The following is a 14,945-nucleotide window of genomic DNA, read 5'->3' as shown; positions in this document are numbered from 1 at the left end:
ATGCCAGCACCATAGTAAGTAGAGCTGGAGCCTGTTGCAATCCCCAGTCTCGTGTTGTCAGTGTCCTGGAGTTGCAGAATGGCAAAAATTGCTGTTTAATCACCTGCTTCCCTGTTCCTTCAGGAACGTGATACTGCAGTTTCATGTGCAAATACAAAAGTGGCACAACAGACCAAAAATAGTGATTAGATGATAAAATCAATAGATGATTGTATGTAGAAAAAACTATTTGGCACACGCTGTGTGATTTGATGAGTATGAGTCTGAACCCATTATTTCCAATCTGGGGTTTCTGCACTGTGCTGCGCTTGAGGAGGGGCAGTATAGTATAGCTGCAGTATAGTTTAATTACATATTTATCTGCTTATCTGCAGAAATGCATCCCCTGGCCATTTTTTTCAGCCTGTCAGGTAACATTTAGGAGCAACTAAAAAAGTTGCTGCTAATAATGGACCCTGTTACCAGTTCTTAAATCTAGCTCCTGTCTGTTAGTCTGAAGATGGACTGGATGTTTCCTCTTGATCCCAGATGTGATTCTGATTTCTCTTCTGTGCAGGTCCTGACCCCCTGGAGGGCATATGTGCTGCAAGTAATACTCCCAATCAGGGTAAGTGCTTTTTTTATATTATTCTGGATTTGTCACTAAAAGCAAGTTTTGCTATTCCCCATGCAATAGTGTTATGCTTCTCCCAAACTTGAAAAACAAAAGAGAAGAAAAGCCATCTCTAGGGCACAGCCTGTGGGGTGGTTATGGAGGCATGGGGGTGATAACTCCTTTTGAAAAGTGAGGAAGATATTTAGATATTAATTTTCCAAGATGCAGTCCACTCCTACTCTTGCCAGACTGATATGGCCAAAATGTTGGGAGAAGTCACTTAGGATACATAAAGTTGGTGCATATATACAGCCTGGACTCATGACTTCCTTGGGATTTGGCTTTAACAGCAGCTGAAGTGACAGCAAGGCAAAGTGAACATCAGCCTGAGCTTGGCCCTTCCCTGTAGAACCTTTTCTGTCCCAGAACTTCATTTCCTCTTGCACTTCCCAACATCCTGGTAAATTTAATGAGCAACTCCTGGTGCACTGAGCCAGTGCTTCCCACCCAAGCAATTTTAGGCATATGTGTGAGCCAGGGTGATAACTTATCTTGGCCAGGCTGTCCCTGAGCTGTCCCCTTCCCACTCACTACCTTACACATGCTTCAAACCCAGAATTATACTGGTGATAAAATTCTGGTGATGAAGGGGCATCCCTCTGCGTTTGCTCTTGATGCTTTGGTTTCCGTGCCTGACTCTTGGAGATGCCTTTGGAGCGTCTTCATTGACATAGCTCTGGGCTTGGAGCATGCCAGCTAGAGCACTCAGCAGGGCAGGACATGATTAATGTCATTCGGACTGGGGCAAGCTGCTGCTGTGGTGTAGCTGGGGAGGAGAGAAGGGGAAGAAGGAGTGGGAAGGAGTACTGGCAGCCACCTCTTCTCCTATAGCCCTCTTAAGAAAAACAGTAACTACCACTGCATTTTGGGTGGAGTCAGATGGTGTAGGAAAGCTCTGGAAACACCCAGGACTGGTTCAACCATAGGGTGAACTAGGCGGTTGTCTACTGCACCAAAATTTGGGGGGCGCCAAAATTATATGCAGAACAAAATAACAGGAACATCATTCTAAATAACAGTCCTGGCCACCTGTTATAATTGTGTTAGGGTTAATGAAAAGTGTGAAACAATCAATAAAAAAAATAGTTTTTATTGTTTTATTGTGCATTTTAAATATCAAATAAGTACATGTAAAAGTTAATTCTAGACTTCTTATTTTCCTCTGTATTGGAAGTGGTGGGGTGCCAAGGTACACAGTTTGCCTAGGGCGCCAATTACCCTTGGACCGGCCCTGGAAACACCTGCTGCCTCACGCTCCTCAGGGAACTGGGTGATTACTTAATTCCTAGATTCAGATAAGGCTTTGGGGTGAGATAGACACCAAGCTGCTTCACAGAATCATAGGGAATTTGGTTGGAAAGGACCTCAGGAGGGACAACCTCTCAGGGCTTTGTCAAGCTGGACCTTAAAAAACCTCCAAGGATGGAGATTCCACCAGCTCTCTAGGTAACTTGTTCCAGTGCTTCACCACCCTCCTAAGTGAGAGTTTTTCCTAGTATTCAACCTAGACCTCCCTTGCTGCAACTTGAGATCATCGCTCCTTGTTCTGTCACTACTCAGAAGAGTCCAGCTCCATCCTCTTTGGAACCCCCCCTCAGGTAGTTAAAGTCTGCTATCAAATCCCCCTCTCGGTCTTCTTTTCTCCAAACTAAATAAACCCAGTTCAGTCTTGTCAAGAGAGAAGTGCTTCTGGATAGGTGCTGAGGCAGATCATGAAAGCTCTTTGGGGCTTCATGGTTCAGAAACCTTGTGATTCTGACTGTGGTTCTACCGTTGTCTGATATACCTCTCTCTTGTGAGGAAATGGATGCTAGCTATGGAGCTGTGCAGTATCTTCTCTCCCAGCCTGAGACACTGACATAGTTGCTTTCTCTGACAGTTCCCCCCCCACTTCTAAGGGGAATAGATAAAGGAGGAATCGCTGGCAGAATCTGTCATTCACAAACTGGCTTTGGGCAGACTGTGCATCTGCGAGCAGATAGGAGAGCTTATGTTTGTGTATACCCGTGTGTGAATAGGTATGCCCACAAGTACCTGTGTGCACATGCATGTGAAACATTGCCAGGCACATAAGAGTGAAGCTGGAGCTGCAACCCTGCTACTTTGGTATTTCTGGCCTGGCCAACCACTCATCAGACCCATTGCCTGTAGCTGGAATGACGAGTGCTCAGGTCCTCTGGGAACCAGATCTGGGCCTTCAATGCACTCTTAATGCTGTAAAAGTGGCAGTTGCCTTTGGCATAGAGCATGGACTCAGGATAAAGCTTGTGGGGGAGACCTGGGCTGTGAGGCAGGAGAATGAGGCTGAGAGGTAGGGGCAAAATTCACGCTGAGGAAGGCTGGACAAGGGGGGTCCATCAGTGGATGCAAGGGGCTGGGCCTCTGCTGTGGGGTGCCAGCTTAGGCTGAGTGTATGCACTGGGGGGGGGGGGCTGGAGTTAGGGTTTCTGGAAGAAGGACAAGTTGTGCACACTGGGAGCAGGGTTCATAGGGATTCACCGTCTCTGCTGCTCTCCGAGCCAGAGCAAGCCCTGCTGCCTGCTCCTGGGTGCCAGGACTTGGGCTGCAGGTGATGATGGCACCATGGTATGATGTGGGATGCAGCCTCTCTGAGGCAGGAAGTGGGCAGCATAAGGCGGAAGTTGCCTGCTGGTGACTGAGTCTGTCTTTTCAGGTGCGGAGCAGCTTCAGCTTCCTGGAGGTGCGAGAGATTGTAGTCCGTGAGCCTAGCCTGGTGAGTGCAAGCACAGCAGAGAGCTTCTTCTCCTCAGGGGCCTGCCTTGGAGCTCCTGAGCAGGCCTGGCCTTGGCCCTGGCATTGTCTAGGTGCACTGGTACAGCCTGGTCAGCTGTGCACAATGCCCTCTCTTGGCGAGTTGAGAGGTCCTGGAGGGAAACTGAATGCCTCTAGGATGTGTGGTACAAACACCCAGCATTGGGAAAGCAAGGTTTGTTTGGCAGTACTTTTTACTAGGCTTAGCAAAGAATTAGGAGAGAGATTAGACCAGCTTTTGGGTACAAAATGGAGGCTCATTCCAACTCCCTACTAGCAGATGAGTGATCCTTAGCAGAGCTGAGATCAACCTGGGGAGACAGTGTGACTCTTATTTACTTATGATGATTTTATATGGTGTCAGGAGTCCTGTGCTAGATGTTGCACACATGCTGAGTGGAAAGACAGCAGCACAATGCCCACTGGGGTCTTCTGTACCAACCCTGAGCCTTATTTAACTGATCTGTACTGCCAGGGTCATATCGACATGTTTGACTCCCTAGGCTCCCTTATTCGGTCAAAATAAATGCAATAAAACTATTGCCAGCTCTGCTGCTGACCTGCACTGTGACCTGGGAAGAGTCATGTTACATCCCTGGGTCTGTTCCCCCCATTTTAAAATGTGGGCAATATCTACTGAGCTTTAAAATCTACAGTAGTTGTTTACTACTTTTCCTCAGTGAACTAACAAAATTCTCTTATGGAAAGACTAGAATTATCCTAGGGATATTGCCAGCAGGAGCCAGGAGAAAGATCTATAAATCTAGAATCACCCATAGTCACACTATGACAGGATAGGTCTGAGTCACAGAATTGGCTTTGTTTGGATCCCCTAACATTATTTTCTATTGGAGAGCAAAATGCAGATTGACAAATGCTGCAATTCCATGTTGTACTTCTCAGTCCAGCGTATTAAATGCACTACCATACGTTGCAGATCACATCGTTGTAAACATTCTAGCAGGAAAGATAATACAGTACAACAGTGGTTCTCAAACTTTTTTTTTCATGGACCACATGAAAATTGCCGAGTGTCTCAGCGGACCACTTAATCAACTTTTTTTTGTTCTACAAATCAAAGCACACAACTCATTTTAATATCGGTAATCTTACCTTACAAGTACAGATCTTCTCTATTGTTCCGCAACCTTTCTGCAGACCACCTGAAGGAGCTTGCAGACCAGTGGTGGTACATGGACCACAGTTTGAGAACCTCTGCAGTACAAAATTTGACAAGTCCATTGCTTTCTTTCATATTTCAGTAATAATTCATGCTTTGCAGGGACCTGGTGAATGCAAGGTGATAAACTGCACTTAGCTTACAGTCACATCCAAATTTAGCAGAAGGGAATTTAAAACTCTGTAAATCCTCTTATGGAGAAGATTATGTATATGGCAAACCTAACTGTTAGGGTGACCCATAAAAATGCTGATATAGAACATGCCATTCTGAGTATGAACTGGGTCAAACTTAACCTGGATTTCTTATGTATTTGCTTAATTGACTAACTTATATTTCTCTTGCCATTGAAAACTATAGCCTAGAACTTGAAATACAGTATCTGATGTTTGAAGCTATGGAAACAGTCTGATTTTTTTTTTTATTGTGCTAGAGCAGGGGTAGGCAACGTTTTTTTGGCCAGAGTGGCGAAAACCCCAGCACAGCGGGGAGCATTGCAAGTGTGCCGCCTCCCCGGAGCCTGGGGCCGGGGCTGGGGCTGGGAGGCAACTGGGGCCAGGACTGGGACAGAGGCAGCAGATGTTTGCAGCTGGCCCAGGTTCTGGGTAGCTGCTGCTAGCCATGGAGCTTGGGCTTCTTGCAGCAGGGCTGCCACAGGAGCAGCCCAGGCTCTGTGGCCATCAGCAGCTACCCCAAGCCGGGGCCGGCTGCAGTCAGGAGGCTACAAACAGCTGCTGCCCTCCCGGCCCCGGGCTCCGGGAAGGCAGCAGGTGCTGGTACCGCGCCTGCTGGGGCTGGGAGCAGGGAGGCAGCAGCTGTTTGTAGCCTCTTGGCTGCAGCCGGCCCCGGCTCAGGGTAGCTGCTGATAGCCACGGAGTCCAGGCTGCTCCCAGCAGGGCTTGCAGCATCCCCGCTGTCTGCTGGGAGCAGCCTGGGCTCCCAGCTGGCAACAGCTCCCCAGAGCCGGGGCTGGCTGCCGCCTCTCCAGCCCCCACGCGTGCTGAGGAAAATGGCCTCACGTGCCATGCTTGGCATGGTGCCAGGGGTTGCCCGCCCCTGTGCTAGAGCATTGTGTGTGGAATATCAAGTGGGAAAATTTATTACAAGAGTCAAAGGTTGAATTAAAGAAAAATTGCTAGGGATGATATGAAAAGCCCTGTTATTCATGAAGGTATTCAGGGAGGAGGAGCTCAGGTGGATTGAAATATGTTATGTAAGCTGGAAGATCGGCTTTAGTCAAATACAAGCCTTTACGCTGAGTACACGGCTGACTTGGTGAATTCTTATTGTCCGTGTTACCTGGGAGTTCAAATGAAACCTATGATTTTATCTGGTGTGAAGCTCTGAAAAAAAAATTAATTGGGCAAATTTCAGACCTAGCCTATGTAGGTGTAAATGCAGTGACTTCATGGGGGCTGCCCCTATTTCCAGCAGGTGAGAAGTTGGCAAGGCAGTAGGGAAAAAATGGAGTTTGCTTGTTTTATGGACTACCATGAGAGCTCACCTGGCATGGAATCTGCTGCCCATTTTTACCTTGTCAATGGTGATTTAGGATGGAGGTACCATTTGCAGTGCCATAATTAAGGCTGATTTGAGTTTTGCACTTTATCATCGATTAGTTAAAAAGTTAAAATTAATTTTAAAATGTGTCCTTTAGAAATGTAGCTTTCTGCACTTGACCTTTTCTCCATTTGTTTTAAACTTTAATAAAACAGACTGCATGGAGTGCCCCCATGCCTTTAAAACAATATAATTAATCTGAGATCACAAATACTAAAATATCATCACATGGTTATGCTATGGTGTTAGTATAGAGCATAGCTAAGGGTATTTCTGTCCTTAAGTTGTATGTTTTTTGCACTTTATTGGGGTTTGGCTTCTTTAACTTCATCCTTAACGTGGAATTTCTTGGGCTTGTAATGCTTTGTTTTTTCAAATAATTACACTATTGTTTATATTGTTCCCTGAATTACTGAGATTACTCTCATCCTCAACTCCATTTGAACATAGTTTTCATCTATCATCATATGCAATAGTGCTAAGACTTTTTCATACCTCTGTAAACTGTCTCTTAGCTTATGGCTTTTCTCGTTTGCTGTCATTACTGAAATATCTGAGAATTTTTATAACACTTTCCTTTTGCTCATTTCCTCAAATGTCATTCGTCTCTCACTTTTTCTTGTCCCTACAGGTTGTCATAGAAACCGATACGTCTTCTTATGCCTTTAGGCTGATGTCATTTGATGATTTGGAGCAGATTGTCATCCACATCACCATGGCGCTTAAAAAGGTCTTTCCAGATTCTTCACCTGGGTAAGGCTAGTCCATATACATTTGCTCATCAGGGCCTGAGGTGCTTTACATGCAGTGGGGCAGACTGGTAGAGTTCTGCAGAAAGCCCCGCAATTCCCCTACTTAAGACCTACGCTATCTTGCATGCACACAATTTCAATTTGAGGGCAAATGGATATGTATTTCTGTGTTCCTTCAGTATAATGGAAGAGTCATCACAAAGGGGCATAGGGAGTAGCAAGGCAAATAAATCCAAAGGTTTCCTATTGAAGCAAGCAGTGGGGTTTTTCTGGGTCTGTATGTAGCATGAGCCACTACACGTGGCTGAAGACACTTTCTGCCTTTTGCTTTTTCTTTGCCTAACCTTGGGTTATTTTCTTAGGAAACTGCTCAAGCACTCTCCCCCCAATTTGTACGAGAGAATCCGAAAGAAAATAGACTCCCTGGAGGAAATGCTGCAGAACAACCAAGGGCCTTGTGGTAACCAACTTTTTTTTGTGGACATATATCAGAAGAAAACAAAAAATTCTATAAATAACCCTCTAAGATTGAAAGACTTGGGCCTAGCCAGGAGCTGTATGGTGTCAGCCTCTGTGCAAATATAAGACATGACACACAATGCACATAAAGTATAAGTTGTTGGCACAAGTTAATATAATTCCAAAATCTCAGAAACTGTGGGCTAGTGGAGGGTATAGGGAGGTGGACTGAGTGGACTTTCTTTTTCTAGCCATTGCCATAGGCTGAAGAACATGTATAAATGCTATTGGTACCAGTTGTGGAGGCATTTCTTCTTATGTGCTTAACTTCATTCACATCATTAGTCCCTTTGAAGTCAAGTGTGCATATAAGGCAGAAATCCTGTGGAACACAGTTGTAGGTAATAATGTATGTGACAGCAGTGTAACTGTGGGGTGGAGGGGAAGTGGTCCTGGGCCTCTGAGGGTGGGACATAAAACTTGCTGCTCTGCTACACTTCTGGTATGTGATAGGATTGTCTTATGTTGTATATGCATAAAGGGGCGATTTAAAGTTTGCTGAGTCACCCTGATTCTGGTACTTGCTAAATTTTTATGGCTCAGGTTTGTAATTCTAAGATAGATTAAGTATAGCTTTTTGTATGTTTTAGTAGATGTATATAACATTGATTTAAAAAAATATATTTAAAAAAGGTAAATGATAATGTTATGGTCCAAGCATCCTACTTTAATAAAAGAGTTTTGGCCTGAGAAAGTTGTGTGTTATATATGATGTCTTGGTCCATGTTCCTTCTTTCACAGAGGGTATGTGTGTAGTGTTTTCATATCACTCTTGAGAGGAGTGCTGAGAAGCACAGTCCTGCCCACTTCTTCCTCCTCCACACACCCCAGACCCAGAAAGGAGGTGGGGAAGTATCAGTGAGAGTGTCACTGTCTGCCCTGCTGCTCTCAAGATCTGGCATGCTTGAGAGTGGCAGTGGAGGCCTTCTTAGGAGCAGGCTTCATTGTCCCCTCTCCAGGTCTGGAATGTGCAGAGTGAGTGCAGCCAGGCAGACCATGTTTCTCAGGGCATGTTCCTGTGTCTAGGAAGCTGGGAAAGTGGAATACATGCACACTGAAGGAGTCAATATCAGACAGGGAGAGGTTCTCAAGTCCTGATTCGGGATTAGTTGGGGAAACGCCTTATATGTCCTTTCTCCTGCCTTTCCTTCAGGGGCTTCTGATAATGTTTCTGTTGTTAATGTTGTCTTCCATTCATAGGTGGGTTTTCGGAGACATATGCTGCTTTATGTGATTACAACGGCTTTGCCTTCAGGGAAGAGATCCAGTGGGTAAGCTTATATGAAGAGTTGAAAGGAGAAGTAGGATACTTATCAGTTAGCTTGTTCCAGGTGCCTTGAATGAAGTAATACATGCAATTTCTTCAATTATTTCTAAATATTCCTTTGGGTCATCTGCACTCAGAGGCTTCTTGCTGGCAGGCTTTGCAAAGAAGCCAGGGGTTGACTTGGTCTTGGAGAGCCACCACCATCTTCTTCCCTTTGAGGTCATTTCCTAGAGTTAAAGCAAATTAGTGGAGACTTGAAGTGTTGGTGTGAGGAAGCCTATTCAGCTCCTGTCTGTGTGGCATTTGATCAATGTTTAATGGGGAGTCTTTAGTCTCTAGGGCTAAATATTTGGCGCATGATGCTAGCACTGAATTCACTGAGAAAGAGGGAGAAGTGATTGTTGATGGTCTGTACCAGTCCTGCCTGGTCAGTAACTAGGTATATGGCCTGATGCTGTAGGGCTTGACCCTGCACTTGCTTGCACCTGTGCTGTCCTATACTGTGGCTCTCACTGGGGTAACAGAAAGCTCTTTCCTGAGGTTCTATGAAAGGTGCTTCTGGTTACTTGATGTTGTAGTGGCCTTCTGTGGGCACAGAGCAGCGATTTTCAGACTTCTTTGGCCGTGCACCCTTTTGCCTGAAAAACATTGCTGAAAAATATTGCTGCTTATGCATGTTCACTGATGTGCATGTCCATGTACCATTACTCATTGTTAAAATTTAGGTACATGCCTTTGGCAAAGTGCTGCACACCCCAGGGGGTACATGTACCTTAGTTTGAAAACTGCTGCTGTAGAGCTAACAGGGAAGGTTGGGCTCTGATGGAGCTTTTCCAAGTATACAGCACAGAGTGTGAAATGGCAAATAGGCTGGTTGCTCCTGCACAGTCCCCCAGATGATAAAGTGAGTGCTTGATTCTCAGGAGAGGAGCTGTCCATTAGCCTTTTGGCAGGGCTTGTCCTGGCCCTTGTGGCCTGGCAGACTGCAAGAAAACTACCTGGGAGAGAGGGGGGAACAGGACCCATCTCTCAAGGAATGCCCTCCTTCTTTGAGGCAGGGTCAGTGCTCTCCCATTACCCCACTCCTCTATTTATGTCCCCCTTCCCTCCTTTCTCCAGAGCACTGAGCTGTAGCTTACCCACTCCCTTGTTCTTCTGTTGCTGGGGGAGGCTGGTTATATTAACTCATTTGGAAACATATAGGGTTCTGCTGACTGTGACAGCTCCTTGCATGGTTTTGGCATGTAGCTGGGATATGGGATAGATTGGTCCCTGGTCCAAGTAAGTTAGGGAAGGAACTTGTGAGATTCTGGGTCTCACATCTCTCTTGTTTTGCTCTTTGAAGGGTCTTGCAGAAAAGGAACATTTTTGATATCCTGAAAACTTACTTGGAATGGGAAACCCATTTCCTACCTAGCACTACCCACAGAGCTTCAAAGCTATTAACATCCAGCTGGGTGGGTCAGAGTTGTTATGAGAATTAATCTTACTTGTCTACCTAATTTCATCCCAGCAAAGCTCAGGAATCCGCAGTGAGAGCAGTCAAGCTACAACAAAATTGGACTCCTTGACCTGGGCTGGATAAACTCAATGCAGTCAGTAATTTGCTTTGGGCACTAGATGGATGACTTATGACTTTTCTGTTAATGTATGGGACATCCATTGTGGACTTAGCTTTGGTAGTTCTCCTCACCCATGATGTTTCTTTTTGCTGCTGGCTGCCTTTTCATGGGATGGCTGGTGATGGGCTCATCTCCTGGGAAGTATTATGCCTTCTCACCTGCTAAATCCTCTCTTAGAAAGCCTACCATGTACCCCAGCCATGCACAGGAGCTCTGTCTCATACTGTCCTCTGACTTATAAATAAGCCATATTTGTTCTGTTCTCTCTCCTTTTCCTATAAGCATTAACTTCTGCTCTGGATGACGTGATCACAGAGAGCTTGCTCCAGTGGCAAGCCTGCAGCCAAGCTGACAGCTCTGCTGCCCCCAGATCATTCGGGGAAGGACTACCTTGCAGTGAAGTTCCTAATCCAGTTTCATAGTTTCTAGGGGTCAGAAGGGACCTGAACAGATCATCAGGTCTGACCCCCTGCCCTGGGCAGGAACGAGTGCTGGGATCATAATACCCCAGCCAGAAATCTATCCAACTTCCTCTTGAAGACCCCCAAGGTAGGGGAGAGCACCACCTCCCTTGGGAGCCCCTTCCAGAGCCTGGCAGCCCTAACCATAAAGTAATGCCTCATGATATCAAGCCTGAACCTACTTTCAATCAATTCGTGGCTGTTATTCCTTGTTATCCCAGGTGGTGCCCGGGGGAATAGAGCCTCACCTATTTCCCACTGGTCCCCCCAGTGAGTTTATAGACGGCCACCAGATCCCCTTTCAGTCTTCTCTTGTGGAGACTGAATAGATTCAGGCCCTTTAATCTATCTTTGTAGGGCCTGGCCTGCTACCCCCTGACCATGCGAGTGGGCCTTCTCTGGACCCTGTCAATGCTAGCCACATCCCTCTTGAAGTGAGGTGCCCAGAACTGGATGCAGTATTCCAGCCAGTGCTGTAAAGAGAGGGGAAGGATCACCTCCTTGGACCTGCTTGTGATACATCTGTAGATGCACGACAAGGTGCAGTTAGCCTTACTGACAGCTTCCTCACATTGGCGGCTCATGTCCATCCTGGAGTCAACAATGACTCCAAAATTCCTTTCAGCCACTGTGTTGTTGAGAAGGGAGTTCCCCAGCCTGTAGGTATGTTGTAGGTTCCTTCTCCCTAGATGCAGCACCTTGCACTTGTCCGCGTTGAATTCCATCCTATTCTCATCTGCCCACCTCTGTAACCTGTCTAAATCTAGTTGGATTCTGTCCCTCCCTTCCAGTGTGCCCACTTTTCTCCACATCTTTGTGTCATCAGTGAATTTGGACAGTGTGCTTTCCATGCCCACCTCCAAGTCACTGATAAAGATGTTGAATAGCACAGGACCGAGCCCTGGGGAATTCCACTGCCCACATCCCTCCAGATCAAAAACGGCTTGTCCACCACCACTGTCTGGGTACAACCATCGAGCCAATTTGCCACCCATCTGACTATGTAGGCATCGGTGCTGCAGTCGCCTAGTTTTTATGAGAATGAGGTAAGAAACAGTGTCAAAAGCCTTCTTGAAGTCCAGGTAGATGACATCTACCTCAACATCTGCATCCAAGGACTTTGTAACCTGGAGGGTGACCAGTTATCTAGGAGGATGTTGGAAATGTTCCTTCTTCATTAGCTTGCTATGTCTTGTGAATTCAGACAATTTAAAACTGACTGTGTGGTGGTTCTCCACTGTAAGCCCATTGAGTAGTGTAGATGAAAGGAACTTCTCTGTGATAATGTGCTGATTTGTCTTTCTGGCAGGATGTGGACAATATTTACAACAGCCAAGACTGCCGAGAGTTCAACCTGTTGGACTTTAGCCACCTTGAGAGCAGGTAAGACTTCATGTAATTCTGTCATCAGATGGTTAGGATTACTCAAGATGGAGAGGGCGGGCAAACTACATTCTGCCTATAGCCACCCTGAAAATATCTCTAGACATAGAGGCCTGGTCCATTTCTGGCTAAACCTTACTGCAAGGGAGTATTTAAAGTGAACTGTGCTCTGAAGAGTGACACTATAATGGCCTCTTCATGCTCTGTGGACTGGCTTCTATGTGGATCAGAATTAGGTCTACTGGTTTCAGTGACCAGGGGCAAGCTTATGCACAAACTGGCACCAAAATAAAGGAAGCAGTTTTAGTTCCCACGTTTTATTTCAGGTTAATTTATTCTATCTGAAATCTTTTTTTTTCTCTTTTGCTAACAGGCTCAGTTAAAACAAGGGTGAAATTATATGTTACACCAAGACCATACTAAGGGCACTTAAAATGCAAGAATCTGCATGTTAATGAGTGATAACTGTGCTAAGTGCCCTCTGAGCAGCTCAGAGTTACACCACTTCAGGCAAGGGTTAACTCTGGGCTGTGCTACCTACCTCATGTTAGAGTAACTTCAGTCTGCTCCACAGAGATAAACCAAGCAATCTGCAGTCCTCCAGTATCCCAGGGTGCTCCATTTCTGCTCCCCTGCCCTCTGAGTGGGGATGGAACTCAGGTGTCTTGGCTTCTAGCCATGCCCCTGGTCACCAGCCCTCTAGTAGCAAGTCAGAGGTCTGAGGCAAGAAACGGTATTAATCATTATCATGCAACTGCTCACAGCACAATCTAACCTCAACATTGCTTAACATTCCACAGATTTAGTATGGTCTAAGTGTAAAGTGTAACTTTACCCTAAGACTCTCCAGAATGAAGGTGTGCATGCACAAAACTGCACCAGATAACATCAATGAATTGCAAGTGATTAAGCTATTTTGATGCAGGTGGTTTCTGCTTTTCCTCCTGGGGTGCCCTGCAGAACTATAACTTAACCAGTGGCCAGGTATTTAGAGCACTGTGCTGGGGAGATGCAGGTTCAAACCCACTGAAGGGGTGAAGGCTAGAACCGGCATCAGCTGTCCCTTAACTACTAGGTTGCTGGAGTAAAACATATGTGATCCTCTCCTGATTTTTGTCAGGCTACAGTTTTGAGAAGTATGGTCGGGTACATGTGTACAGAGTAGTGTACCTGCTGGGACAGGAAGCAACCTACTGCTCATACTCAATAACCACCTGAACACTTTTGTACCCATGCTGCACATAGAATGGGATAAATAACTAGGCATAAGTGCTAAAAATGCTGGTTATGTGGCTGGGTAATTACTGTTTGGGTGAGTATGGAGAAATAAGATTCTGCCCATATGCTCAACATCCCTCCCCCTTCCCACATGACAGGGACCTAGAACTGGCATTTACTTCTTGGGCTGTCCTTCACTGCTCATCACCTAACACCCACTGGGCATGAGTTTTTGCCCTGCTACAGTTTTGAGATTTATACTCAAGTAGGCATGTACAGAGCTGCATACCTGCCAAGCCAAAGTGCTACCTACTGATCATCTACAGTGACAACATAAGTGCCATAGGGGTCAGACCCTTTGGTCCATCTAGCCCTGTATCCTGTCTCGGACAGGGCAGAAGTGGATGCTATACAATGGGAGCATCAAACTGGGTATTTCTAGAGTGATCTACTTAACTCCTTCCCCAGCATCTACAATTCATTGGGTTAGAGATGCCAGAGGAAACATCTCTAACCATTCTGTTCAACAGCTATTCATAGATCAATAACCATGAATGTATCCAGTCCCTTTGTGAACCTGCCTGTGCTATCTGTTTCCACCACCTTCTGTGGCAACAAATCCCATAAATTAACTGTGTGTTACATAAAAAATACTTTATCTTGTTTGTTTTAAACCTGTCACTTGTAACTGCAGCAGGTGCTCCCTATTTTTACTATTCTGGGACTTGGTGAACAATAGTTCCCTGTTCATTTGGTCCATACCAGTCATGATTTTACAGACCTTTGTTGTGCCCCTCTTAGCCTTCTCTTTTTGAAACTGAAGAGTCCTAGCTTTTTTAGTCTTTTCTGGTATGACAACTGCTCCAGGCACCTGTTCATTTTGGCTGCCCTTCTCTGTCACTTTTCTAATTCTACTACATCCTTTTTTGATGTGAGGACCAGAACTGCACACAGTATTCAAGAAATGGGCTTACCATAGTTTTGTTATAATGGCATGATGATGTTCTCTGCTTTGTTTTCAATTCCCTTCTTAATGGGTACATCTACATGTACAATTAGCATACATGAATAAAGACCAGAACTTATTGCTCTGGAGTTTTTTGCTCCCAGGTGCTATTTGAAAGTGCTCCAGAGAGCAGTTAATTCCAGAGCAACCAGCTCCAGCATTTATTCATGTGCAGTATATGGAGCCTCGTCAGAGCAGCCCTGCTTAGCAGGGGACCCTGGGGGTCAGCCTGCCGGCCCAGGGCTGCTCTGACCAGGCTTAATGTGCTGTGGACCAGCTAGCTGGGGCACAAAGGTACTTTAGTGTTGGGGCTAGCCAGCAGGCAGCCCCCACACTGAAGCACCCTTGTGCTCCAGCCAGCTGGGTCAGTGTCAACATGTGCTTTGTTATGCATGAAAAAACTCCACAGCAGGATAGTACTTTTATTTACAAGGGTTTATTAGTTTCCTGTGCCCTAACAGGGGTGTGCGTGTAGACATTGAGACATTTACTGCAGAGCTAATTAGTCAGCTCTGCAGTAAATGTCTCACATACATGGATCCTATGATGC

General features: G+C 45.8%; 1 protein-coding gene across 1 annotated transcript in view; it reads left to right on the top strand.

Moving 5' to 3' along the window:
• The window catches only part of CARMIL2 (capping protein regulator and myosin 1 linker 2), a 123,521-nt gene that overhangs the window by 12,856 nt on the left and 95,720 nt on the right, over positions 1–14,945 (top strand). Inside the window, exons 4-9 of the mRNA XM_090062483.1 lie at positions 557–607; positions 3,330–3,389; positions 6,799–6,920; positions 7,282–7,379; positions 8,639–8,709; positions 12,098–12,171. Of these exons, the coding sequence (XP_089918609.1) occupies positions 557–607; positions 3,330–3,389; positions 6,799–6,920; positions 7,282–7,379; positions 8,639–8,709; positions 12,098–12,171 (476 nt within the window). The remainder of the gene's footprint in view (positions 1–556; positions 608–3,329; positions 3,390–6,798; positions 6,921–7,281; positions 7,380–8,638; positions 8,710–12,097; positions 12,172–14,945) is intronic.

Source organism: Crocodylus siamensis, chromosome 9 (genome assembly GCF_052110815.1).
Source record: "Crocodylus siamensis isolate JL-2025a chromosome 9, ASM5211081v1, whole genome shotgun sequence".
NCBI lineage: Eukaryota > Metazoa > Chordata > Crocodylia > Crocodylidae > Crocodylus > Crocodylus siamensis.
Note: the sequence above shows the minus strand (reverse complement) of the source record. Positions and strands in the feature narration are given on the sequence as shown.